Raw genomic sequence first — 26996 nt, 5'->3', positions numbered from 1 at the left:
GGGGACATGCACTACACAGGAAAATTGATCTGTTTACAGAAAATATCTGCAGGTTGCCTGAAAATGAATATCCTTCATGTGAAAGTTTCCTTTGAGAGAGCATGAACTTTGGACACATTAGAAGGTTAAGAGCGTAAGTAATGTGTTTTTTCACCTTTAGCTAAAGGTCACGGAGCATTCAAACAATTCCTCTGTTTCCAAGCTGAACATGACAGAAGTCAACTGCACACCCCAACATTACAGCTAATGAATATGGAAAACAGAAATGTTTTCCCTGCACTTTGGCCAAGAACCACTCTGTGCCCTTAAGAAGAAACTGCTGATTATTGGAGATTTTAGTTTTACCCCAAGAAAGTCAAACAAACCAGAACCTTTTCACTAAGCTTCTTTCTGCCCGTTAAAAGCACGCTGAGTTGTCAAAGCTTTTTGCAAGTCATTGTCTACTAAGACAGAATTAAATTCAGGGTCATTATAAAATTTTGCACCCTTTTCACCCAGCCTTCCCAACAGCTGTTGGGACCAGAGAGGAGGAAAACACCTGAGTGTGTTGCTTACCCCGTGGAAGCAGCCGTTTGCTGCGTCAGCCATTGGAGAGAGCTCAGTCTGGGTCAGACCCACGGGTTCACAGCCCTGCCCAAAGCTGGCAACCAGGAGTGAAACCAGACAACAAACATCCTCACTCAACCAGTACTGGATCTTCCCTGCCAGCTCCAAACTCAGCAGTAGCTCGTGGAACATGCTGCTGGGAGGAGGTGCCCATATGTACAAAGCATATTTCTGTTTGTTTACTTGAAATACACTTTTTTTTCCCCCATTTTGTTGGATAGTCCCTTAGGCTTTATGTGATGGTAGAAGAAAAATCCCTCAGCCTGCTTCCACTGCCTCCTGCCCCTTCACAACATCTCCTCTCACTTGCCTCATCTGTGAAATCAAACAGCTGCAATCCTTTAAATCACTTTTCATAAAGTGTCTCCAAGCCTAAAATAATGTCACGGCTCATTTCTGAGCTCAGCATTCCTGCCGCGCCGCATTTCCCTGGGTGCGACCGTCACAGTTGAGCTGTGATTATTTATTTATATTATAATAGCATTTGCAGCCCTGCTGTGCTCAGCCCTGCACACGCGCCCAGGAGGTGACCCAGGGCGTTTCCACCAGCAGGATAAGGATCCCTGAGCTGACGAATTCCCAGTTCTCAGGAAAGGATGTCTTGGAACGCAACAAACCAGAACCAAAATTTAATTAGATGCAAGACATGTTGGTGTCGGGCTGGTTTTGGCCTCTCTTGGTTTCTTCCAAACAAGCTCTCACTGTGCAAACACACCCCATGACAAAACTGACCTGGCCAAGACATGCAAGCAAATACCGCTGACTTTTAATATTAAACAGCGCAGCAACTTCAAAGGAACTGGGCTCTCCTCTCCCAAGCAATCCCACCAGAGATCAGCTCCAGCCCCAGAGCCATGGCCAGGTTCCAGCTCACGGCGCCGCCGAGCAAGAGACACGTGTTTGTGAACAGCTGAGAGTGGCGGGGCAGATCATGCAGGGACACGCTCCCAGAAACGCTCTGCCTTCCCTCCCAGCACAGGCAAGGTGCGTTCGTTTGTGTGGGGCTGGCACGCTTCTGCCCAGAGGAGTCTTCTGGCTTTCCATCCAAAAAAAAAAATCTCAGCTCGGACCTCTCCTGCGTCCAGACACCCAGAAGGTATCACATAACTTCGGGTGATTACATGCGCCTGTAAAAACAGCTTCTAGAAGTGAACGCCAGCAGCTTCTTCCAACATTAATACAACAGAACAAAACCAGCGTTCACTGCAGGCTGCAGAAACCCCCAGCTCCAGCCCACTGCAAACAACTGCTCTGCTCATCCTGCTCTTGCAGCACTAAGGAGAAGCAGTTGGGATTTTGCAGGAGACAAGAGCTCAGCACCCCAAGGACAGGAGCCATTCACACTCTTTAAAATTTATCTCCACACTGCAGATTGAGGTTCCTTTGGTCTGCTTTTAAACCCCAGTCTTGCAACAACTGCAGATTGTGCTCACCTGGTTGCATCCTCCTCCCGCTCGGGTTTCGTATAAAAAAGGAGAACTGGGATTTTCTTTTTGAGACAAATGCTCTTGGTTATGTTCCAGCCCCCAAACAAACACGCTCACAGTGATGGAAGCAAAGCTCCCATAAATCGAACCAGGTCAGCGTGTCTCATAGCCAGGATGAAAAGCTTCTTTGTGCAGCAGCACGCAGGCCCCGAGCGATGTAGATGAGCCAGCAAACGCAGCCAAGAGCTCGTCCCGCGCCCTCCTTAACATTTCTATTTCAAAGCCTTTCCAATCTCCAGGTCTGCTCCTTGTGCCACTCAGCTGAAGCCAGGCAAAGAGGGCAAATGAGGGAATTTCAGCCCTTCACTGGCATTTCATGGGTTTCCAGGCTCTCAAGTCGAACACTAAGAGCAGCACAGACTGAATTTGACCATTGTCAAAATAACCCCCAGACAAGGTCTCCTCCCTGACTTATGTTTCAGGCACCTTCCACCTCACTGTGATCCACCAAGAAGCAGCTCAAAGACCCTTGGAAGTGTGAGCCATACTCCAGCACCTAATAAGATTCCTTTAAGCAGCCTGAGCTGACTAAAGCTGTTCCACTAAGAAGAGTTTCCTCCTTTAAGGGCTTAAACTGAAAACATTCACTCGTCTGGGATGAGCAAACACAGGCATGAGTGAGACAGCACAGAAAGGAGAGGCTGGATCCAGGTGAATTAACCTCTGTGAGTTCTGGTATTCAACAACACAGAGCCAAAAAAAAAAAAAATCATCTCCAGCTTATAACTTGATCCAAGAAGAGAAAAGATTACAGGTCAAGACTAAGAGGGGGGGAAAGGAGGGGGAAGGATAAAATGGAAAGCTCAGCAGCTCAGTTATCTTCTTGCTCCCCAGGAGAGCTGCATAAAGAGAGGCAGGTCTGCTAACAGAGGGCAGGAGGCAGGTTCACTCTCAGCAGTTTGCCTGGGAACCAGGAGAGCCCTCCTGCAGGTGTGAGGAGCAAGGACTGGGCACACTGGGAAGCAGTGAGCCCACAGGTAGAAGAGGATGGTCCTTCCCTTGTGATTCAGTGCCAAGGAAAGGCCACGTGGAAAAAGGCTGGAGGGCACGTGCTCCTGCTCCACAAGAATGGTAAAACCTTCCCCTTTGCCCCCAGGCTGGATGTGCCCAACCAAGGGTGCTCTTGCCAGGAGGACAAACAGACACTCAGAAGTGTGCTCAGAAGTGATGAGCCAGATCCCATGAGCACCACCACAGCAAGTGCTTAGGAAAAGGCTGGAAAGGGAGAGAAAAACTGAAAGCGCCATATGGAGAAACAAAAGAGGATCCCATGAGAGAGGAACAATGAAATCCTGTACCACAGGCACGGAAACGGTCTGATTTCTCTGTAACAGCCGCATCAGAGACCGGCGCAGCTGAACCACTGCCCCGGCGCTGGGGACACCCACGTGGCTCCCGCCCTGCCAGCGGCTGGGGAAGGAAAGCCTCGGCCTTACCGCATGCGGTCGGGCAATCTGCACCGGGTAGGACATGGCGTGCGGGGGGTAGCGCGGCTCGGCCGCGCGCCAGCTCTGCGTCACGGGCTGCGTGGAGCCAGACATGGCCAAAGAGCAGGCGCGGCGGCGGCTGCCTCCAAATCACCAGCGAAGGATTAGGAGAGCCGAGAGCTCCTCTTCATCGCGTGGGCGCTTTCCACGTCGCGCAATAGCTGGAAGGAAGCGGGAAAGCAGCAGGTTAAAATTCAGTCAGCCGCAGTCCTGCGACACAGCCGAGCATCAGGCCTCGAGCTGTCACCAAAACCTCGCTGCCCTCGCAATTCCCCAGCAGCCCCGTTTTCCATTTGGCAAACCCCACTGCTAAGTTTCTTCTGTACGTTACTCCTGTCACAGGAAGTCCAAATGTAAGATTTTCCCAAATTTATCCCACCCCGTTTCCCCAGAAAGCCTTCACCCACCACCAGCAGGACCAGGAAGCCAAACTGCCAGCTATTTCTTTGGGTCCTGTTGATCTCTAAGTCTCTTGGAGATGGGTATTTTTTTGCAGGGTGACTCAGTTTCCAAAAACACGGTCTAGAGTTTTGGCATTTCAACACAAAACCCAAAAAGGCACGAGGTCCCTCCTCTCCAGCCCATCCCTTTCAACATCCACACTCTCACACGTCAGTGCTCTTCTTTCCAAGCTGTGGCCACTTCTGCAGCCCTCTGAGGTAAGCCCTGATCTAATGGCAGGAGGGACACCAGGCACTGACCTCTCCTGCAACTGTGTCCATCCATGAAGCTACAAAAAAACCCAGGACTAAAGCATGTCACACACCTTCAGTGCCACCTGGATCAGCCCTTCTGACAGGGCCAGAGTGCCAGAGAACACACCACAGCCCCGAGGGTATTTTCACAAACACCCCTGTCACCCACGCTTAACTCCTCAACCACCTGTTGCAATTCCTTTAGCAGCTGCAACAAAATCAGGAAAACCAACAAAGTGGCAAGGTGCCTCTTGGCCCCAGGGGGAGATTTACAAGTTACTGATTTTTATAGATACTTCACACTTTTTGCTCGGTGATGGTTTTAAACCTCCTGGTTTTTGTCTGGATTACAGAGGAAAAAGTAACAAAGGTCTAAATGCTGCCCTTCAACGCCGTCAGTGTGAGGTGCATTAACTATTATTCTCAAATTAACAGCTAGTTACACAAAACATAAATTGCCACTGCTGCCTGCCCGGGTCAGGGGATGTTATCAGGACTGATCCCAAGCAGGGATCAGCTCCCTGAGACCCATTCTCCATCCCAGCCAGCGCTGTGCACGCTCCCACACCTCCTCCCCAGTGCAGGTACGTGTTTTGTATGGATTTGTGTAAGGGTTTTGGCGGTATCAAACTCTTCCAGCAGCACACCAGAACAGCAAAGGAAACTTCCAGTGCTCCCAGGAGCCTCTTCCCACACTTGTGGTCTCTGTGCATGGGGAGCACAGGCAGCCCCAGCCAACGCAATTTCAACTGAAACAGCAGTTGGCATGCACGAAAACCAAAAAGGGGGTGGGAAAGCTGGGAGAAAAAAATGAAAAAGAAAGAGGAAGCTTTTCTTTTTCTATTTCTTTTCCCTCCTGCGAGACCACAGATGAGCCCGTGCTGATAAAGCCCTCGCTATCTGCTGCAGGCAGGCACAGGGCTGCCTCACTGGTTTGCCAGCAGCCACGCAGCCTCACAGCCAGAAATAAACCAAACCAAGCAACGGTCCCTGGCAGCCAGGCACCACAGGCAGCCAGTGGAAGGCAGCCCAGGGAGGCCTTCTCACCCAGAGGTCAAATCTTACAGAAATCATCTTCTCAGCAAATCCCCATGAAGCTTAAGGATGACAGACACACAAAGACATCACCACGCTCCTGATGGGGGTCAGGTGAGTCTTTCTGAAAAAGGGATTTTACCAAGTGACAAATGGAAAAAGACAAGGTTTAGCTCTCCAGGCAGGGTGCAAAGGGACAACCAGGTCCCTCCTGCTTTCAGCTCACTCCCTGCACAGGAGCTGGGATTGCCCCCAGATATCCCTGCTGAGCCCCAGGGCGCCTTACCTGCCAGCCCAGGGAAGCAGTGGTGGCCTGGGAGCAGCCTGACCCTCATCCCAGATGAGACAGCCTCGCCATGCAAGAGAGCTTGGCGTGCTCAGCACAATCCACCCCGGGCAGGAAAGCCCCTGTGCGCACGGGGGAATTCAGAGGCACCCAGAACAGGCGTATTTCTACTTCCAGTATGACTGCCCCACTTCCCCTCGTGCTTCCGACTGGATGGGATCTTGATCACCCATTCCCACCCTAAGCTGGGGGCTGTGCCAGGAGCACGTGGTTCAAAACCTGCCGTGCGCACCCTCCCAGGAGACACCAGCACCCTTCCCAGATCTCCTGCAGCCCAGCTCTAGGGGCAAAACCTCCCTGCAGCTGCCAAGGACATGTGCACAGGGCTCTCAAGGGCTCTGAAAGCTCAGTGGGATCTGCAGTAATTTAAGGTACTTTCCCAATAACAGATTCAAACTCAGACATCTTGGCTTACGGCCACCTACAAGTTAATTAGCACATGTAAAAATATATATATACACACACACACACTCTCCAACCAGAGTCCATGGCAGCTTTCAGCAAGCCAAGGCTTCCTGGAAGCACAGCAGGTAGACCTGACCATGCTGAGGCAGCTGTCTGCAGTAAAAGAAATAGGATGATTTTTTTTCTTTAACTCTTCAGATCAGCAGTTCAGCTTAAAACATAGCACCAGGTGCAAAGCCACATGGTATCGAACTCTAAAACAGTTTAAAAGCTTTTTTGCCTTGGTCTGTGCAACTAAAGAAAGTTAACTGTCTACTAGGGGAATACAGACACAGGATGAAAATACAGGGGGCCAACAAAACCATCCTGCACCAAGGCACCGTGTCTGTGAGCTGTGTCCCACAATTATCACAAGCTAGCAGCAGCACAAAAGGATTTTTCCTTAACAAGGGCAGCAAACCACCTCTGCCTCTATTGAGGCTTCTTGTTAGAAGCCCTGGGAAGACAAAAGTAAAAATCACGTGGTCCTTGCAGGCAGGAGAGAAGCACTGCCCATGCATTTCCACATCTGCAACCAGCAGGTCACCAGCAAAATCCCAGCACAAGGCCAAGGTCCTGGATGTTTCTACCACAGTAGGACTGGGCTGGAGCCAAAGGTCACCAAAGCACTGGGGCAGCTCCACAGATGCTTCAGATCACACCTCAGGTCCCATTTTTACCCTCCATGTGCCCAGCCCAGCAGTGCTCCGGGGAGGATGGTCCATGACCAGCAGGCAAAAGGGCTATGGGTGTTCCCACTGGGGAGTAAAGTGAGAGCACATCTTGCAGGGCATGCACTGGTGCCCTTCTCTGGGTCCAGCTGGGACACCACCAGGACACCTATTCCAGCAAAAGACACTGGGCTGCCTCCTCCTCCAAAACTCTATTAATTATTTTTAAGAGAGGAACACAAACAATAGGAACACATTCATGGAAGTAAGAGAGAGAGTGCAGCCAGGCTCTTTAAATCTTTAAAATCAAACTGTTTAGTTCTTACTTTCTCAACTGATTTTGATGAAGAACAGACATTGTCTCACAGGAAAGGTATTTCCCCCCCCCAGTTAGAGTCTCCATCTGAGACTGTTTTACCCACAGACCTGCATTAGCCATTACAGCACTAGGTACTAGGAGATTTATGGTCTCTGATTGGGAACAGGAGAAAGCTGGAGGTTATCACCACAACCAGAATCAGGGCTACAACATGAACCTGCGGAGGAGGTGAGTGCCTATGGAACCTCCTGTACCTGTTTTATTTTCACCTGTTGAAAGACTCACAGGATTCTGGCCCACTGCTAAAGCCTTCATCATCCTCCCCCTGCCACCACCCTGCTCTCCTGTTTCTCCTCTTCACGTGCCATTTACCATCTAAAATTGTTTCCCCAACACCTGTTCTCCCAGCTCACACCACAAAAGCACACTACAAGCCACAGCAAGTCGCTGCAGGCTGGCCCACATGCCAAGGAGCTCTGCCCCAGCGCCAGCCAGCTCCAGGCAGTGTGCCCCAGCCTGTGCTAATGGGGTGCACAGCACCAGGCCAGGCACATTCACATCCAAAAGAGGGGCACAGCGCAGTCCACAACACCCTGCAGCCACCTCTGGATTCCCAGCCCACACCTCTTGGGCACAGGGCTGTACAGCTCCATCCTGGACCTTCAGTGCCACAGCAAAGCCTACACTGATACAGGCAGGACTCTGCTAAAACCCTGCAGGTCTAAAATAAGGGGTTTGCAATTAAATCCAGCTGCAAAAAAAAAAAAAAAAAATTAATTAACATCATTCAACACACTTGTTGCTCTTCAAAGTTACAGACAACCTTCCTGATTTGTTCTGGACTCCTCAGGGAGAGCAGGATTCCCAGGCGAGGTCCCTGGCTTGACTGGTGCAACACAAATGTGGGCCAGTTGCTGTAATTACCCCGTGCCTTAGTTCATCTATCTGAAAGGTGAGAACAACAAGACACTCCCAGCTCACAGAAAATACCGGTTCATCTGTTCTCAGAGGAGTTCTAAAGATCCCAATGAAAACACATGGCTCAAGTTCAAAACACACTTTTTTTTTTTTTTTTTTTTTTTTTAAAGCAAGGACATGCTGAAATAAGATTAACAGAATATTTTGTTTCCTAAGTCCAGAGTAATGTTACTCAACTTGTGGTCTACGGACCATGGATGATCTACAGAAGACGTTAAGAGGCAGCCCACAAAATGCCTGCCATACCCCTTATTAAAAGGCAAAAACTAGTACCACCACACCATGCAGACATGGCAAATAAGAGAAAAGCTGTTGGCACTCACCAGTGCATTTAACTGAAGAGTATTGACAACAAAGCTCATATTTAATTACATTAAATGATGCAGTTTTTGGAAAAAACAACAAAGTCATCTTTAATCAAATGCTAAATACACGACAATTTTCCTCTTCAAACAAGAAATAAAAGGTATATATCCTCCAGTCAACTTGTGTATTTTCAAATAAAAGTTAAGGGAGACCTTTGTAACGCTGCTTAATTAATACCAAGCTGTAACATCCACTTCCAAGAGCCCAACCAACCACGATGCCTAAAAAAATCCCAGCACCCAGTTGTGTGTGGCACAGCAGAGTGCATTGTTTGTCAGCCTCTGCCCCACTGACGTGCAGCTCTAGATCAAAACCAGACCTGAAAAGCAGCTAAGAGATTTACTCACTCTTGCTTTAAAGGACTAGTGGAAGCAGAAATAATTTAGATGTGATGAAAAGGTAGAGAGCTGCTCCTAAGAAATGCACCACAACATAACCTTAATGGATTTGTCTAATCAATATGTGCATGAAATTTTCTTGGAAGACAGTTGACATTATACACAAACATTTGTATGTACTGTATCTATGAAGTCCTTTCAAGAGGAAAGCAGGCTGTCTGCCACAAATTTAGGGCTCTATTCAGAACAACAAAGATAACAATGTCAATGTCTGCAGCCCGGGAATCCACAGTTCAATCACAGCAGAGCACAGAGGTTTTGCATTAACATTGCAGCACGGGGTCAACATGAAAGATCAGGCACATCCTGAGCTCTGTGGCATGAAGGAGAGGTTATTTCAACCCTAGGGATCAAGGCTTGTACCTGCATATGATCCTAAAACATTTTCCTTGCTTTGGAGGAGTACAGAAGTCAAGCCAGACTGGCAGCACCCTGCACATGATGGTCAGACCCTGCAGTTCCTCAGCTGCTCCTCCAACATCAGTATCCAAAACAGCTCTTGTCCCCTTCCCCATCTCACCCGCTTGGCAGAGCTCTCCTCCCTCTTCTCTTTTGTCCAGATGACTTCTGAACTAGATTTCTTCCTTGCCTGACCAACGGTGTGGCTGCACAAGCAATTATGGCAGCAGATCTGGGGGAAGAAGGGACCTTGCAGCATCACCACAGAGCTGCTCAGGGCAGAGTGTTGCCTTTGTAAGAAGGTACAACCAGTCCCAAAGGCCATAGAGGGGATGAGAGAAGCTCAGGAGTCTCTCATGCTGGTTTGCTGTCTCATAGCTGCAATCAGGCTGCATCAGCTCTCCCAACCACGGCATGGCTCCACAGAGAACCGGTTCCAACCCCTGATGAAAGATGACTTCTCTGCCCTGCTCCTATCACTGCCCAAAGCCACAAAGCAGGATTTGCCACTTGCATTTCTCCTTTTCAATCTTTCCAAGCTATTTTGGGCATGAGACCCATTTTAGCTCTGCCCCAAGATAACCTTTGCCAGCATTTGTGTACAGATCTTGGCACCGCGGCGGCACGGAGCAAGGTCAGAGCGCTGGATTTTGCCAGCCCCATTCCCAGTAGCGTTTCGAAAAGCAGGTTTGCCAGGCCAGCTGCTCCCAGCCTGATGCTTCTGGAAAGGACATGCTGACTGTGCACTGTGATTCCTGTCCCTGACAGCCCTTGCTCAGACCCCAGCCCAGAGCAGGAGAATCTGATTCCCCCAAGAGCCGATGACACACCTGCGCAGCCGCCCCAGCGCTCCTCCTCGCCAGGGGAGCGCTTGCAGGAGGTTTCACATGCTTTAAATACATCTCAGCCCTCAGCAGAGGGGCTGCAAGTGACCTTGTGATGGTTCCCAGAGGGACATGTATGTGCCTAAAAGAACAAGACTGACCCATTTCTCTTTGCAGGAGCACTTGGCCGTCACTGCCCAGCTGCAGGGACTTTGTCTTATTAAAATGCACAAGCCACACACCAAGTGCCAGCCTGGCCATGCCTCCAGCCTCAGGTCAGCATCAACATGGCCAGCCTGAGTCTTTGCTTTTCAAATCCAGTCTTAATGTGCTTCTTTTTCTTTAGTCTCCCAACTTCCATTGTTGGATTCCCCCCCTTGGAATCAATCTAAAGAACACGAGCACCTCCAGATTTTGCCATTGAGACTGGTAAGTCATGCAGACAACGCATGGCTCTCTGAGCAGTGAGCCTGTCAGCAGGGACACGATGGCAGAGCTGTTGCTCCTGTTATGCAACAGCATCACTGCTCCCGTGTCAAGGCACCCACAGCCCTGCAAACCCTTTCCCAAGCTGCTCCGAGGGAAGCGGGGACAGCCAGCACGCACACGGCCACACGCAACCCACATGCCCAAAAGGGACACCTCAAGTAATTAAAGATAGTGACAAGGAACAGTGAAACAGAAACCCACACCAAAAAAAAAAAAAAAAAAAGTTAAAAAAAAAGGGGGGGGGAGGTGGGATTTGGATCCACACACAGGCCATTCATGGAACAAAGGAGTTATTTTAAGTCTGGGCTGGAAAGAGAAAACAAATTAGACCATGCAAGGCCTTTGTTGAAGATGATCTGCAAAGACAAATGGAAACGCCTGGAGAGGAAATTAAAAAAAAAAACCAAACATGAAACCACCCGGGCACTGGGACTGCAAAGGGAAACAGGGCAGGGGACTGGAGAAGGAAAGGAAAGGAGTGACAATCAGATTCCAAAAAGGAGACAAGATAAGAAAACCAGTGCAGGACAGCAAAAGCAGACTAACAGAACTGACTGGTAAAACCCCAGGGATGGAAAAACAGCTGAAAATGTCCCATTTTGTGGTGGAAGCCCATCCCAAAGTTCCAGATACAGAAATGCAGGAGTTGAAATTAAAAAGCCCATCTGCCGGGGCAAGATGGGCTGTGCAAATAACCAACCAAACCCTCCTCCTCTTCTGCCCTACCCCCTGTCTGGCAGCCTGGCATGCTGCAATATTCACCCTGTGCTGCCACATCCACCTGGGATGGGATCCAGGCAATTTTAAGCATGGTGCAAGAGCAGACAGCCCGTTCCAGGGCAAAGCTCCTTCTCTCCCCACTTCCAGACCCCATTTTTCTCTCTTCCCTGCTCACACTGTACATCTTTCCCACTTCAGCTACCCCCCCTCTTATATTAAACATGGACTTAAATGCTGGAACTGTTACGCAGTTCTAATCTCAGTTGAATAAACACACACCAGCAAGTTTAAATCAAAAAAACCCCACGCAATTCCTTGCTGACAACGATACTGTAAGCATATGGGAATTTCAGCCACGCTCCCAAGTGCATTAAACAGCACATTAACAACCTGTGCTGTAACAACACATCACCACTGTGTCCACTCGCTGCTCCCAGGAGCTCACCTAAAGCCCAGGCTACCCAGACAAACAAGGCTTGTAAAATGCAAGGCAGATTACAAAGCACCTGCGAGATTTATTTATATATTTTGCACAGAACACGCTGTTCATTTGATTTTCAAACCCTTCAGTTCATGTTGCTAAAGAGACAGGTCCTCTGATGTCTTGGGCACGTTCATGAAAGCGAGGGGAGTCATCTCCACCAGATCCTTTTGTTGAACAAATTACTCAGCTCCGGAGTGACATTTTCAGTTATTTACATCCTGAATAAAGAAGGGAAATTCATTTTCTGGAGTTCCTAAGATAAGTTCCTTGAGGAAGATTGTACCACTAAACATTTTCTCCTTTCGCACGTTCCCAGTTTTCAAAGGCGACAAAACATCTTTGCCTTCTAAATTATTCCTTTTCTTTCATGATCCTCTAATGATTCAGGAGTCTAAACTTCACACGAGGATCTTTGAAGAGCACCAACTGCCAACATAAAAGCTGAACTATTATGACAAACTGCACAATTTAATGCCTCCCTAGGAAGACACGTGCAAAGGAACAGAATTACCCTAGGGAACCAAAACGAAGCCTGCAAATAAATTAAATGACCTGTAAACCAAGGTACTCAAAAATATATGAGATACTATGCAACTGTGCCATAAAATATCACTAAAGGAAGGGGTCTTTTGGGAGCAGAGCTATTTCAAACTAACCCATTTCACTCCTGGTTTTCACTGCAGTTGTTTCACACACTCGGCGTGGCCCTGCACCCCAGACTCCAGATGGGAACTGAGGTAATGCTACCTCAGCCACTTGTGATGGTCTGTCAAATACCAGCTCTGAACCCTCCCCTGGGCCTTCCTCCTAACATCCTCCAGGTAATTACTAGCAGATAGAGTCAATTTTCAGCCCAGGTTAATAAATGAATTCCAGCTATTTGTTGCTGCATATTGCTGCTGCTTTCATTTCTCCCCAGGAACACTGATGAGAAGTTCTGGCTCGCTGGTGGCCCGGAGAAAGGAGCTGCTCATTAGTTCACAGTCAGACAGACAGGTCCAAGCAGTAGCAGCCATTAATTGGCTATATTCTGCTTTTCTTGTCTAGGTAATTAATAGCTTCTAGACAGAAAGTCAAAGTCTCTCTAGAGGCACCAAAAAATTCCAATGTTTGCATACAATGAGGGCAATTTGCAGTGAGGGAAGGGGAGCAGGAGAACATCACCTTCACCTCCTCCTCCATCCCCTTGTCAGGTACCCTGCACATAAACCACAGCTCACTGCAGCAAGAGGCCTGGACTGCAACAAACCTGTTCTGAATCCACAGAGGAGTGGATTCAGCTGTGCAAGCCTTTCCTCCCTGAAAAGAGGGAAAGGCTTGCACAGCTCCAGCTCCCTCCAAGGCAAACAGCACTTTGCAGGAGCCAGGCTTTGGGTTATGTTTCTAGGGATGGGCTTACAGAACAGCTGGGGATTCCTGATGTGTTTAATAACTGAACTCATGCAAGTGGGCAAACAGGATTTCGGTGCCTCCCTGCCAAGCTCAGTCCTGCTGACAACAAGCTGTCCAAAGCTGTCAGTCACTCCCCAGCAGACCAGGAGTCCTGCCTTGTTGATCAGGACACTTCTCCAACTGCAGCCTGCTCAGACCCTTTGTCATTTGCCTCTCCTGGGCTTGGGGCAATGGTTTTCAGCCTGTCATTTACAGGTTTCTGGGAGCCTGAGGAGTAGTTTGCATGAGTCCTTGAAAGGTGACTGTAATTCATGCTACACAGATGAGATATCTTGCAGGGTCTGCTCCTCCAGGGAGAAGCAATGAGCGCTGGGGTCAGAAGACTCTGCTCTCCCAGCCCTGTCACATGGGAGGGAGGGGAGACTTTTGCCTTGTTTGCTGGCAAAATGCCCAGTCCCTGGGCTATCAGTCCATCCTGTTTAGCTATTGCTGAACTCAAAGATATTTAGTAATAATAATTAATAACTACTCTAAAACCCCCCTGAGCTGCCAATGCCAAGCTATTCCTAAAATGAGTCACTGGCCCAATTGGCTGTTGCCACTGTACAGGTACCAACAGGTACCTCCTGTCCCCCTCCACCTGTCCTGGGGCCAAGCTTTCAAAGGGCCCCTCACCCTCCAACCTTTCAGCCATGTAACAGAAACAAAGAAAAACACGAGGGAAGCATGTGACAGAAAGCAATCCTCCTCATCTGGGCAGCAGAGCTCCTGGGCAAACAGCAGCCCTGTCTCCGAGTCACTGAACTCACACCAAGCTGGGTCTGGAAAAGAGCACTGGGAATGTCAGCAGAGGAAATAGTCTCAAGGTCAAATACTGCTTCTGTGGAGCTATAGAAACAAATTATGGCATAATAATCTTTCCAGAGTCCATCTGGGAGGTACTTAAGGATGCTTCCCAGTACTTTCATGCACTGAGCTAATAACCTTGATGAAGGCCTCAGATTTAAACTAAGATGAACGCTCATCATGCACAGCAAGAAAAGACATGGCATCCAAAATTGTCTCTGCTGAGGCAATGAGTTTCCCATGGTATCAAGCTGAAACAGGGCAGCTTACACAGGGATAACTAAGACAATTATTGTCCCCAAATCTCCATGACTTCTGCTAGGGCAGTTGAGCTGCTCTTGAGACAACTGCCTTTAAGAGCCCTGCTGCTTTACTGGGAGTAGTGGATTTCACTGAATACTGGATTTTCACTGAATACTGGTGGATTTCACTGAATGATAGCTGTGGTGCCTGTGAGGGCTCTGCACCACAGCACACAGCCCTTCCCACTGCTCCTGCAAAGCCCCCGAGCCCACCCAGAGAACACAAATCCAACCAAAAAAAAAAAAAAAAGAAAATAATCAAGCCAAATGCTTTTTAAATAGCCAAGAGGCAATCACAGCACTCCAGGTGTAAAGCAGTTACTCCTCTACACAGCTAGGCAGTGTGCTCCTGGGGCTCTCTGGCACGGGAAAGTCCTTATTTGTCCATCTTTGGAGCAGCAATTCCAGAAGAATTCACACCACTGGGTACAGATTACAGCTCGGTAGGCACAGACATGCCACTCCAAACTGGAAAAACAGCAACTTTCTGTATTTGGAATAACTTAAAGCTTTTAAGTTGTACAGGGGATTTTATGGAAGAACACAGCGCACACACACACATCGTGAAGCTCTGCTGCATGCTTTACCCAGGAAACTCATCCTGCTTTAATACAAAACACTTGACCACAATTTCAACCAATGGAAGAACTGCCTGCCCTTCAAAAGGAGCAATGCCATCCTCCCAGAAGCTGGGAAATAGCAGGTTTCCCACACAACCACTGCCAGACTCTGCCAGCAGAAGCTCCACAGAGCTCAGGGGTGCTGCCTTGCAGGACAGAGATGACCCAGTGGAAGGTTGTTCACTGGCTTAGGCAGGCAGGAGAGGGAGCTCCTCAGTCCTCCTCCCACAGCTCTGGTTTAAGGGGTGTGGAATGACTTAATTATGCCCCTCAAGGCAGGAAGAAGTCGCTTGTCTTTAAATACTCAAACTTTTATTGAGTTAACAAGTTTTAACAAGGTCAAGGCTTGAACAGTAAACTCTTACCCAAAGGGGAATTTGCTGTTTTCCCCTCTCGCAATTCATTAGTGTCCCCCACAGTTTACTTCTTATCCTTGGGTCAAAGTGATAAACTTTACAGAGAGAGAAAAATCAAGGAAAGAAAATATTAGAGCAGTTCCACAGGGTAAATAAACCTTCATTTTCTTCATCCTATCACAATGTCCCAGAGAAGCACCTGGCACTGTACACAACACCCACACACATCCCCTTGGAGGGGACACAGGCACTCCTCTGTCACCTCCTGCCCAGCCTAGGGGTAAGCTCTGGGAAACCCCCTCTGTTCCAGTCACTGTGGTCTCTGCACTGCAAACAGCTGCAGCACAGCTGGCTGGGAACTGAACAATGGGCTCAGGCCACTGGAGCCAACCCCTTCTCCCTCCATTTCCTACAGCATGCCTGATTGCCAAGGAGTGGGAAAACTCCAGAAACAAAGACACAAATCTTGCAGGCAGATGCTAGAGGTAAAGAAACGAATGCTGAACTGTTTAACAACATGGAAAGAGAAATATTAATTGCAGCCTTCCACAAAACCACCTCCTTGCTCCCCAGCCCAAGCCTGGAAAAGGCTTCCCAGTTTTGTTTCTACATCAGCCACCCACAGGGCAGGACCATTCCCACGTCCCCATGTGCTCATTTACATCATCAGCCTTGCCTAAATATTTCCAAGTCTTACAAGCTCAGACTGCCAAGGGAAAGGACAGCATTACCATCCAAACATACACCAGGCAGCAAGATCATTTAACCATGTGAGCAGAAAGTCACCTACTGGGCAGGAGTGGGGACAGAGGAAAAGTCAGCCCTGGCCAAATTTTACCTTCTTCCCACAGCCCCGTGAGAAGTGCAGAGCACCAGGGATGTACCTTGCTCAACCTGCACTTGAGAGGTTCTGTTCCTTGTCCACTCAAGGATCCCTCAGCAGCAGTTACTGACCTGAGCAGAAGTGCCATCCATCGGACATAAAGCAGTTTTAATTCCTCTGAGCAGGAGTTTGAACTGGTTTGACTGAATTTGCTTTTAAATCGGGTCTGCTTAAACTGGAGCTGGTTTCCTGCTGCAATTCAGATATCCCATTACACAGCTCATCCCAGCTGCCAGCTCTGTACAGCTCAAGCAAATGGAAAGTTGAGCAGTTCATGGAAAAAAATGCTTTTATAAACAGACAAAGAAGTCAGATTTTAAAAAGCCCATCTTCTATAATCTTGTGTACAGAATTCACCTCTAGGTTCTATTACTTGGTTAAATAAAGGTAAGGACAGGTTGGATTGGGGGGGAATGAGCAATCTGATCTAGTGGAAGGTATGGGGGGCAGGGGGCTGGAACTAGTTGGTCTTTAAGGTCCTTTCAAACCTCACCCATCCTGAGATTCCAGTCAAACTCAGAAGACAGCACATTTCTGGACACGGAGCAGGATGCAGAGCTTTGCCTGTACCTCTTCCCTTTCAAAGCAACCTTCCTGCTCTCCCACTCCAACCCAGCCTCTTCTATGAAATTCCAGTTTGGCATCCCATGGCTCCAAGCAAACCACCCTGTTCCCTTTACAACTTTTAGCTCCCTCAGCCTAAAGGCAAGGGAGATCAGACAGGCCACAGGGGAAAGTGCAGGACCCCACCTGCTCCAGCAGCAGCCAGATCAGATGGGATGTGTGTGAACAGTCACCAGCACCACCAGGGCTCTGCTCCAACTCAGCAAAAAGCTCTGTCAGAGCTGCTGGAAGGACAGAAGCAGACTGTACTTCTGTGCCTTAAACACACTGTAACAACATACTTAATACTTCAACACATGAAATATCATTTCTGTCAACAAAATTGGTGTTACAGGTCCACAGCCTATTTTATTAGCTAGATGCTAATGGAACTACAATACACCAGGTCCCATTTTAGAAGTTGCAAATAGTTTATAAAGGCTTAATCAATCATTAAACAGGTGTTTGAATAAATGGCTAAATCAATCATTATAAGCCCTAACTCTAAGTAAGCTATTGGACTTTGTAATAACCTGCAATATCTCCAGCTGAGATTCCCACACCTACGTATAGGACCCCATCATGCTACAGACCTGAAGAACAGAACATGCTACCTATAATTTCTTAACTATTTGTGCATAAGCTTTAATGTAAATATAGACCATATATTGCCATATTCCATGTAGGTGATGTTAAAAATACAGATGAAACATTGCAGAGCACTAAAAAGCGGTCCTTTGGGATGGCACTGGAGAATATTTAATAAAGGCAAAAAGCTGCAGGCTAATTTCCCCTGGGAGTTCCCATTTAGAGCCTGTCACAGTGAAAATCCATCACAGACAGCACTGCTTCACCCAAATCAAGGGAAAAAACTCTCTTCCTTCCCCAGTGCCAGTCACCAGGATATCACCTTTGGTAAATGAAGGAGCACCTCCTGCAGAGCTGCCAACAGCCCAGCCATCCTCTCTGTGGGTATCCAGCAGTGGGATGGACAGGGATGGAGCAGAGCTCTCCCCCAGTGCAGAGCATCCCTCAGAGCTCCCACCCAGCACCTCTCATGAACCTGCCTGACAAGGGCTGTGATCAAGCTCTTCTGTTTGATCCTCCTGTAATTCATGCTAGGTAACCTCTGTAAATGCTGTTTAGCAATCCCAAAGAACAAAAGATGCAGTTTAACGTGTAGAGTGATGCATTAAAGTCACTCACACCCTGCAGCACCACTGTTCTCTCTGGCACACCAACCCAAAGGTTACTTATCAGCAGGTATTCGAATTTCAAAGGAAAACAGTTAAACTTTAAACCATTTAAAGTCTGTATCACACCCATGTGTGCTAAACAGAGAAGGGAAAGGCACCCTGTCCCATGGTTTAAAAAGATTTCAGGTCACTGTCCCTTATGCAATGAGAGTTACTCAGCTGGATAAGATCAGCCATTAAGCAGGATTACAAATTTATCTTCCCTCACTACTGTGATCTTCTACTAATAATCGTATCGTGAAAAATAACATAGAAAATGTTTGAAGAATTGCCCTTTTGAGTCACTAGCAAGGCTCAAAATGCTCACTTGGCAAAAGGCAAAATCTTGTGTTTTAACTGCAAGGATGCTGCAAAGAACTGAGGTGGGCAGAAAACAGAACAAACAGAACACCATGGCCCTGGAGTCACCACCAGCACGAGAAAACTCTGGCACTGCTGAGACCCTGCAAATGAAACCAGTGGGGCTCAGCTGGGAGGGAAGATGTGAAGCATCATCAGCTGACTCACCCTAAAAAGCTGGGATTTGATACATTCTGCTTCTGATGGCACCTTTCTTACATCTAGGCAGTGCCTTCCTGCCCCAGGACAGTAAAAATAAACACAGACACAGTCTAAGACATCCCTTGAGAGAATTAAGGCAATTTTTACAGTCTCACCCCCAGCCCCAGTGTGGAGCAGAGGCAGCTCCAGGATCAGTGCTGGCCAACAACTGCCCCACACCTCCCAGCGTGGGTACATCCCACTTTCCATCACCAACTGCCCCACATCTCCCAGCATGGGTACATCCCACTTTCCTTCACCAACTGCCCCACATCTCCCAGGGTGGGTACATCCCACTTTCCATCACCAACTGCCCCACATCTCCCAGGGTGGGTACATCCCACTTTCCATCACCAACTGCCCCACACCTCCCAGCGTGGGTACATCCCACTTTCCTTCACCAACTGCCCCACATCTCCCAGGGTGGGTACATCCCACTTTCCATCACCAACTGCACTGACACTTCAATCTCATCCCACTAATCTCTGCACCAGGGAACACTGGACTCCTCCAGCAATGACATCATTGGCAGATTTGATTACAGTGCTGATTACATCATCACCCACAAGAGATTATGCAGCTTTCCAAATGGCACCAGCAGCTTCTAAATAGCTTACGTGGAGGAAACCACGAAGGACGTATGAATTCCAGAAGTCTCAGGTTGTAAGTATAATGGAAGAACTTTCAACACTATCTTTTGGAAATATCCGCGCACGGACAAAGTATTTTCACATGCCGTTGCTCATGTCAGTGAGCCAGCACACGTTCAGGAGAGCATTTTGGTTTCTGGAAAAGTCACACGCATGGCGAGTGAAGGCTCCGCATGAGCGCAACCAGAAGAACGTCACTGCCGGTCGCGGGGCAACAGGCAACCCCAGATTTGCCAAGAGCACGACAAGGAATGCGTGTGCTGAACCATCTCTCTCCAGGGTGGGAAAAATACTTTTAAAAGCCTCTTTAAGTGACTTTCAGCAGAAGATAACAAAGTTTAATAACAGGAACTCAAATGAGAAGCAAGGACCCATTACAGAGTCTGGCACTGCGAGTCCAGGAGCGTGAGAAGGACACTGTTCTGCTGTCCCCATGCCACACACCAGCATTAGCTCTGTCACGGGGTGCTGCTGCTTGCTCAGCCTTCCCTCCTCTGCGTGGACTATTTGCAGAAACAGCATTAAAGCAACCATCAAGCAGATGCTTAAAAAATGCAGAATGACGTTCAAATGACATCTATCCATAAATCAGCCCAAACCACAAACATCTGAAGAAGATTTTCACTTAATCCAATTTACTGTAATCTCTCTCTTTAGTTAAAATGACAGAAATGTCAAAATGGGACTTTACTCCTCTGTCAAAGCATCTCATGGTGAAAAAGGAAAATAAGCAGGCTCTCGCACACAGCACCACTTATTAGGTTAGAAATGTCAAAACTGTACTTTGATTCTCACTATTAGCAGTCACATCCACATGCTGTGCCCTTCTGTTGCACTTCATTTCCCCCAAAAGTGAGCACATAGCATATGCTCCATGCCAAGCATCATCCAGGCAAAACCACAAGTTTCCCATTTCTGTTCCTGACGACCCTTGTGCTCATCCCTGTCTGGGAGCAGGCACGCCCTCCCAGGGCCTCTCAGATCACACAGAAACAGTCTTATTTGCCATCAAAGCTCTTAGGAGGACCGTGTTCTGCTGCTCCCAAAAAAAAAAACAACCATCCAAGCCTGCTCAACAGACCAACTTCAAATTGCTTTCCCCTATCTCCCCACATTAATTAGCAAATGGGGTAATTGACTCTCTGTCTGGGAGTTAAGCACGTGTGTGTCCATATATATATTTCCATGTGTGAGAGTGTGTATTGTTTTCCCCGATGGTCACAAAAATTAAGCCATAATCCAAGAGTCCAGGGAAGTGAAAGAAAAATACCTACTGTCAGGAGTGGGGTCTTCATGCATTATTTAACAAGAACTCTGTTGGCAAAACTGGTGTTGTTTTTATATAAAAGCTAATAGAAATTGTACCTCCAGGTGTCAAAACAGTGATGGTAATTCCTGCTGCCTCAGACATCTTGATGTTTCAATTTTAGCAGTATGAGGAGCCTGCAGGGAATCCAAGAGGGTAAAGTGCTTGTACTCAAAGAGAAGCAGAGAGAAGGAGAGCCTTTTTATTTCTTTATAAAGGGCTCAGGGGAACAGTTCTACTCACTGGAATTATCAGATCTGGTTCCCCTGCTCCTTCCCTTCCTTGAAAGAGGAAAGAGCAAGATAGGCTAACAAGGAGTGATTGTATTGTGTCGACAGAGAAAAAAAAATCCATGAGGCTGCTAAGGATAAGTGAAAAGACAAAGAATTGGAGAACAGAAGATATTGCTGGGGTGCAGCAGCACAAGAGCAGCTGGAAGTAACAGGACACTTCAATGATCTCCAGGGAACAGAAAAGCTGCAATGGAAGAGCAATTTTAATACAGATTGGGTTTTATTAAGTTTGTGCCTAAAAGCACAGCGACATGTAGGACCCCTCCCTCACTAACTTCCACCTGTACTTCTTCAGCCCATCACACCTCCACAGAGCAATGACAGGGCTGTGAAACAGTAAGAGACACATCAAGAGTCCTCTCCCTGACCACCCCAGAACGCACAGCCAGCTCCAGCCAAAATCAGAGCCACAGCAAAGGCACCAGGCAGTAAATAAGCTCTGACATTTCAATAATCAATTATGGCACCTATGAAGCAGCAGTTTCAGGCCAATGGTGCACCTGAGAACCACAGACAATGCAAACCACTGCCCCCAAGTACCCCAATGGAGGCTGTGGGAGGAGGGCACAGCTCTCCAAATCCACCCTCCTGGGCTCAGCATGTAGGAAAGCCCCAGGGACCACCTCCTGGTCTGGGCAGTCCTGTTTCCGTATCACTTCCAGCATGGGATGGCGGGGGGGGACAGACAAGAAGAAAACAATAGCTCAGGAATCCACACATAGCTCAGCATGGAGTTCAAGGGAAAAGAAAAACAGCTTCTCCAGGCAGCCACTCAGCCAGGGACACAAAGGTCTCGGAGAGATCCTTCATTGGGTCATGAACTTTCGCAACCCCCATTGCAAAAACAGCGCTGAGGAAATTCCCGAGGAAAAGTAAATGGACACAAGAGCAAGCTCAGACAAGGAATGCCAGGACTGCTGCTGATCCCATTTCACCGAAGCACATGCCCAGTCTCCTTCCACCTGGCAGCCCACCAAACAGCACAACCACCCCATGGAGCTGCAGTACCCCAGATCCTGCCGTGCCTCGTACCTGGAGCACAGCAGGGACCGGGAAGTGACCAGGGCCCTCCCCTCGCACACGGATCTGACCCCGTAAGGTTTTCCCAGGGATCTGTACCAGGCCCCCTCCCCACTCTGTCTGCCCAGGTAGCACTTACGGCTGACTAACATTTCAGGGATGGGCGGTCATCACTCCCACCCGCTCCGAGAGAGTCATTTGTTGCCTTCTTGCTCCTCCAGCCATGTCTCACAGTGCGTGGTATAAACTTTAAGAGGCAATGACCTCATCGGAGCTGGGAAGAGGGAGGCGGGGAAATTGGCTACTTGCCACCTTCTCATTTTTCACATAAGAAAAATAATTTATGAGTGAAAGCCCATTTTATTCATCTGAAAAAAAAAAAAATCCTACTAAAAGCAGCAGGCCTGCCTCCTGCCTTGGAGTGCATCACTCACACAGCAGCTCCTGGAGCAGCACCCACCTGGGGTGATGCAGAGCAGGACCCCCAGCACTCCCTGTACCCCCTGCTCCAAGGAACAAACACCCAGGCACCCCCAGACACCTCACTGATCCACCAACCCCACAGAGCACATCAGGCTGCGGGGCAAGCATCCCTCCCCTCTCTGTTAAGGCTGGCTTCCGTTAAGGCACAGGGAGGGACTTCCAGCTCTAATTTGTAACTCCTCCAAAAGGGCAATTAAGCAGCCAAACCGTAGCTGTGACTGGGATTTGAGCTCAGCTCTCTGTGATGAGGCCATCAGACAGGGCTCTGCAGCGAGCAGTAACTCCAAGGCATGTCATTAATTTTGCCCAGACATGTATCACACCCCATTTCAGAACGCACACGGAGCATGTGTGCGGTGCTCTGCAGACACAGGACACACAGATCCTGCATACTCACACATTTTATATACTCGTATTACTTATGTTATAGATTCACACATACATTACTCATAGCTCTTACGAACAGAACATACAGTTCATCTTGGCATGAATCCCAGAGAAAGGAAAAAAAAAAACCCCAAAAACCCCTGCAGTAACAAATCCAACTTGCATTGAATCCAACAGCATCTGTGGTAGGAGTTAGAGCAGTATTATGGATCATTAAATGATTGAATTATTTTGTGTAACACACCCATGCGTCTCTGATAACAGCAGGCAAACCTGCTGTTTCAAGGGACATTTCCCCAGGGAAAGCGTGTCACCACTCTCCCAAGTTTTTGCCCATAACTGTGGGAAACTGTTGAAAAAGCAGTTTATTTCTGCAGTGTGGATTCAACAAGCTGTTGTGTACATCAATTCCACTGAAGCACCCCCGTGTTCCAAGACAGAGCCCAAATATGTCATATGGGACTGCAGCTGTCCCTAAGGAGTGCAGGATCTCTGAGTCACAAGTGCTGGACAACACTGGAGTCCACTCTCAAGAGTGGGCTGGCACAGCAGGAGGGATATTTCATCTGTACACACCATACAACAGTGGCAAGAAGGCAGATTAGCATGGACTGAGAAGGTAACTCCTTTGTAGGATGCTGTGCAATGAAAGAAAACAAAACAAAACACACACAAAAAAAAAAAAAAATCACAGCACACTGCAGCTTCTATACAGCTTTGTAACCTCCCCAGCAAGTTTGCAGCATATCAAAGCATTCTTCTTCATCCCCTCCAAAAACAGGCTACGATCACTCTCTGGAGCTTTACACCCAATGTTAAAGAGATCTAGAAAGTCACAGTTGCAAGATTCTCACTGACTGAAGGAGAACTGAGCAGGATGAGGAGCAGCACAGCTCTGACTGTCCCAGCACAGCCCTCCCATCCCACCTGCAGCATCCCTCTCCCTGCTGCCGCTTTCCAGCCCAGCTAAAGCCCCATCTCACCACCTCTCCTGGAATCCCCACCTCACCAGAAGTGTCTTCCCCAGGATTACAGGACCACGACCTTCAGAACCAGCAAAACCACCCATTCTCAAAGTTCTGCAGGAGAGTTCTCCAGCAATAACTCCCTGAATGCAACAGCCAGCACCAGAACAGCAGCTGCAAACTCCCACTGGCCCAAGTCAGAACACACCGAGCGCCGCTTTTCAGGCAAACCCAAATTACAGCATCACCTGCTGACTGCTCCCGAGATAAACAAACTCACATTAATTACAGGCTAAACTTTGCAATTCACCGCTCAAAAGCATGAAACATCAGCAAAACTGCTTTGATCCCACTGACAAATCCCCTCTCCAGCCGACGGAGCAATGAGTGAGACCAAAGCGTCCCGGAAAAAAAAAAACTCCCAAACTTTTTCTCTCCTTTTCCCTTGTTGCTACCCTCCCCCTAAAATTACATGCTCCCCGTCAAGGAGGGCTGGAGGGATCAAATCACCTCAGAAAGTAGCAGGGGCTCACAAAACCTCGCACTTCACCTCCACCGGCAAGCAGCCGGGCAACCGCAGGAGTGTGTGCTCAGCCTCCAGCACTGAACACTGCTTGTGTCGCCGGGCCAAGTCCCAGTTTTTCAAAGCAACTTCTTTCTGCTGTGGCCTAGTTTAGTTCTCCACACAAAACGCCACCAAAACAAAAGCCACCCAGCCAGCCGGGGGAGGGAAGTGAGGGGTACTTACCTAGCAGCATCCCCACATCACCTCCCGCATCTTTAGCAGCCACCCTCTTAACTTCAAAATAAATAAATAAAGCGAGGCCACACAGCCTTAAAACCAATCTGGAAATGAAATGGAAAGCCTGTAATTATTTCTCAATGCTCCTGCCAGTCTCAGCCTATAAACACAGTGGATTACATAAGTCCACCCCTCCTGTTTTGAAGCCAAAAGTATGAGCTTTTCCTCCAGCTCTGGCAGCAAGTAATAATTCCTCGTCGGCATGGCAACGCTGGCTGGCTTCCAGCAGACAATGGGCGAGCTGAAATACTGCTACGGCCTTTTTATAGCTTAGCTCTGAAAAACCTCTAAAATATTAGCTATCTGATGGCTAACCCAACTTGACAACCTCTCCTCCTTTAACCGTTTCCTTCCTGCACCACCAGTAGGAATTGCCCAGAACGGTCCAGGGTCACCGGGCAGTGGAGCAGGGGATGCTCCTCTTCCCAGGGACAGCAACCGTCTCCCATCTACTGGATTTGTTGATTTGTCACAGACACAGCATCTGCAGTAAGTGCCACAACCCCAGCTGGGCTTTTCTGGGGTTATTTCACTCTGTTACTCAGCAGGTACATTTGCTCTGCTCACTGGCTCCAGCGAGCTGCGTGCGAGGTTCTCCTCCAGCTCACCTGGCCCGAGAGAAAACAGACCACAAAATAACACTTTGTGCATGTGGTTCTGTCACTGCCCTCCTGGGCGAGCTGTGAGCCGGCTGGTGGGGCTCTGGGTGTGATATGCAGAGCTGCAGGGAAGCAAGATGCTTCACAAATCCTCCCTCATCAAATGCCAGGAGAAGTCATGTGTCCTTTCGGGATAGCACTGCAGGGATGTCCTGGAGAAGCAGCTGCACTCGAGATGCCCCCTACTCCTGTGGCAGTGTAGGGCAACCTGCCCATACTGCTGGGGCTTATTCTGAAGCTGAATGAGTTAAAAGCAGTAACACATCCCAGCAAGACTGAGAAACAGCAGCAAAACTCAAACAGAAGAGGAACAGACACTCAAGCCATCATTAGTGTCAGTGGTGTAGGAAGACTGATGAAGTTAAGGAGCCTTATGATTGTGTTTCAACCAAATCCTACTGAAATGAGCAGCTAACACACACACACAGCAGCCCCCAAGATCATGTGAAGTTAATATTTACCCTGACTACACACACACACTCTGTCCAGGATGACCCCACCATCTCCACACCAAGCACAGTCCCTGACCACCCGAAGGCCAGCAGGTCCCAGTTGCATTTACACCTCTGAGCATGAGCTCAGTGAGTGCCACTGCTGGCTCACTGCAGCCCTGAGGAAAACTCACCCCAAGGGCTGGGAGATCCTCTGCAATTTGCTGAATTTTGCAAGTTAGCAAATAAGCAAAGAAAACAATAGAAATTAAAGGGAAAAGTGAAGAAGAGCAGAGCCAAGGCCACCACAAAAAACATAGTTAACTCCATTCTCGATGCTCAGTTCTCAAAAGGGCCTTGCCAGTGCTCACAATCCAGCTCCATTTCTGGCTGGGAACCTGCCAGAAACCCAAAGGCTCCTGCTCTGCACTGGTGGCTCTCCATGGCCAGCCCTCTGCACACAGCAGCCCACTGCCCCCGTGACCACCAGGAAAGACTTGAATGCACGACCCCTGGGAGTCTTTAACACTCAAAACCAGAAGGCAAAAAAAAAAAAAAAAGAACATTTCTTTCTAAATCTCATTACGTTGCAGAGCATGATTATGATTTTCTAATGTGTAGAGGTGATAACACTGCTTGGAGCTCTAGTTCAATTAATTACTTTATGGGAATAAACATACCAGGAGAGACTAAATGCAAACCATAAAGGTTCCTTGGTACGTGTCAGGCTCACAGTTGCTCAGCCTTTGATACAAGGCTACAATTCCTAATGCCACAGAAGAGCCTAATTCCCACTGTAAAAAAAAAAAAAAAAAAAAAAAAAAACAAAAACAAAACCAAAACCCCAAAAACCCCAAAACAAAACAAAAAAAAAAAAAAAAGAGTCAAGCAATCATCTTAGCACAATCCAGGATGGAGCACGTCCTGGCAGATGCTGGTTCCTATACCAAAGTGTGCAAGATGGCCAAGAGCAGCAGCTGTTGCTGCTGATAATTGAATACACGTTATGCTACCACAGAGCCAAGCAGAGCCACACACAAGGGGAGAGAAAACCAGACCTGTCACAGAGCATCTACCTGAATCCATGAGCTCAGAGTGGGCTGAAGTTAAGAGGTGCCAGCCTTAAATCTCTTAATGTTGTTTTTTTCTAATGAGGACTCAGGGTCACATGACTGGAACACTTGTGTTTTCTAGGCGAGAATAATAATTTAGTGTCTTTTAGTGGCAAATTTTCTGGGTTTCACCCCAGTAGGTAACAGGTGAATGAGCCACAGAGAACCCTAAGAACCTCCATGGGGATGGGACTCAGCCCTGCTCTGCTGAATGCCACAGACACAGCTCTGTCTCTTGTTCCTCTATTCCAGTGAAACCTCAGCGTGTCTCACGATACCTTCCTGAGCAGGCTGCATTTGATCCCAGTCTCCTGCCCCTTCCCCCAAAACCTCCACCCCAAT

At 48.2% G+C, this 26996-nt stretch overlaps 1 protein-coding gene across 13 annotated transcripts in view; it reads right to left on the bottom strand.

Annotated features, from left to right (window-relative positions):
- The window catches only part of NCOR2 (nuclear receptor corepressor 2), a 230159-nt gene that overhangs the window by 155464 nt on the left and 47699 nt on the right, over positions 1-26996 (bottom strand). For all 13 annotated transcript variants that reach the window (XM_053959970.1, XM_053959977.1, XM_053959978.1 and 10 more), the window contains exon 2: positions 3530-3741. In XM_053959970.1, coding sequence (XP_053815945.1) covers positions 3530-3634 — 105 coding nt within the window. In that variant the 5' untranslated portion in view covers positions 3635-3741. The remainder of the gene's footprint in view (positions 1-3529; positions 3742-26996) is intronic.

The sequence above is a fragment of the Vidua chalybeata genome, chromosome 18, assembly GCF_026979565.1.
Source record: "Vidua chalybeata isolate OUT-0048 chromosome 18, bVidCha1 merged haplotype, whole genome shotgun sequence".
In the NCBI taxonomy this organism is placed as follows: domain Eukaryota; kingdom Metazoa; phylum Chordata; class Aves; order Passeriformes; family Viduidae; genus Vidua; species Vidua chalybeata.
This window is presented reverse-complemented; position numbering and strand designations above follow the sequence as displayed.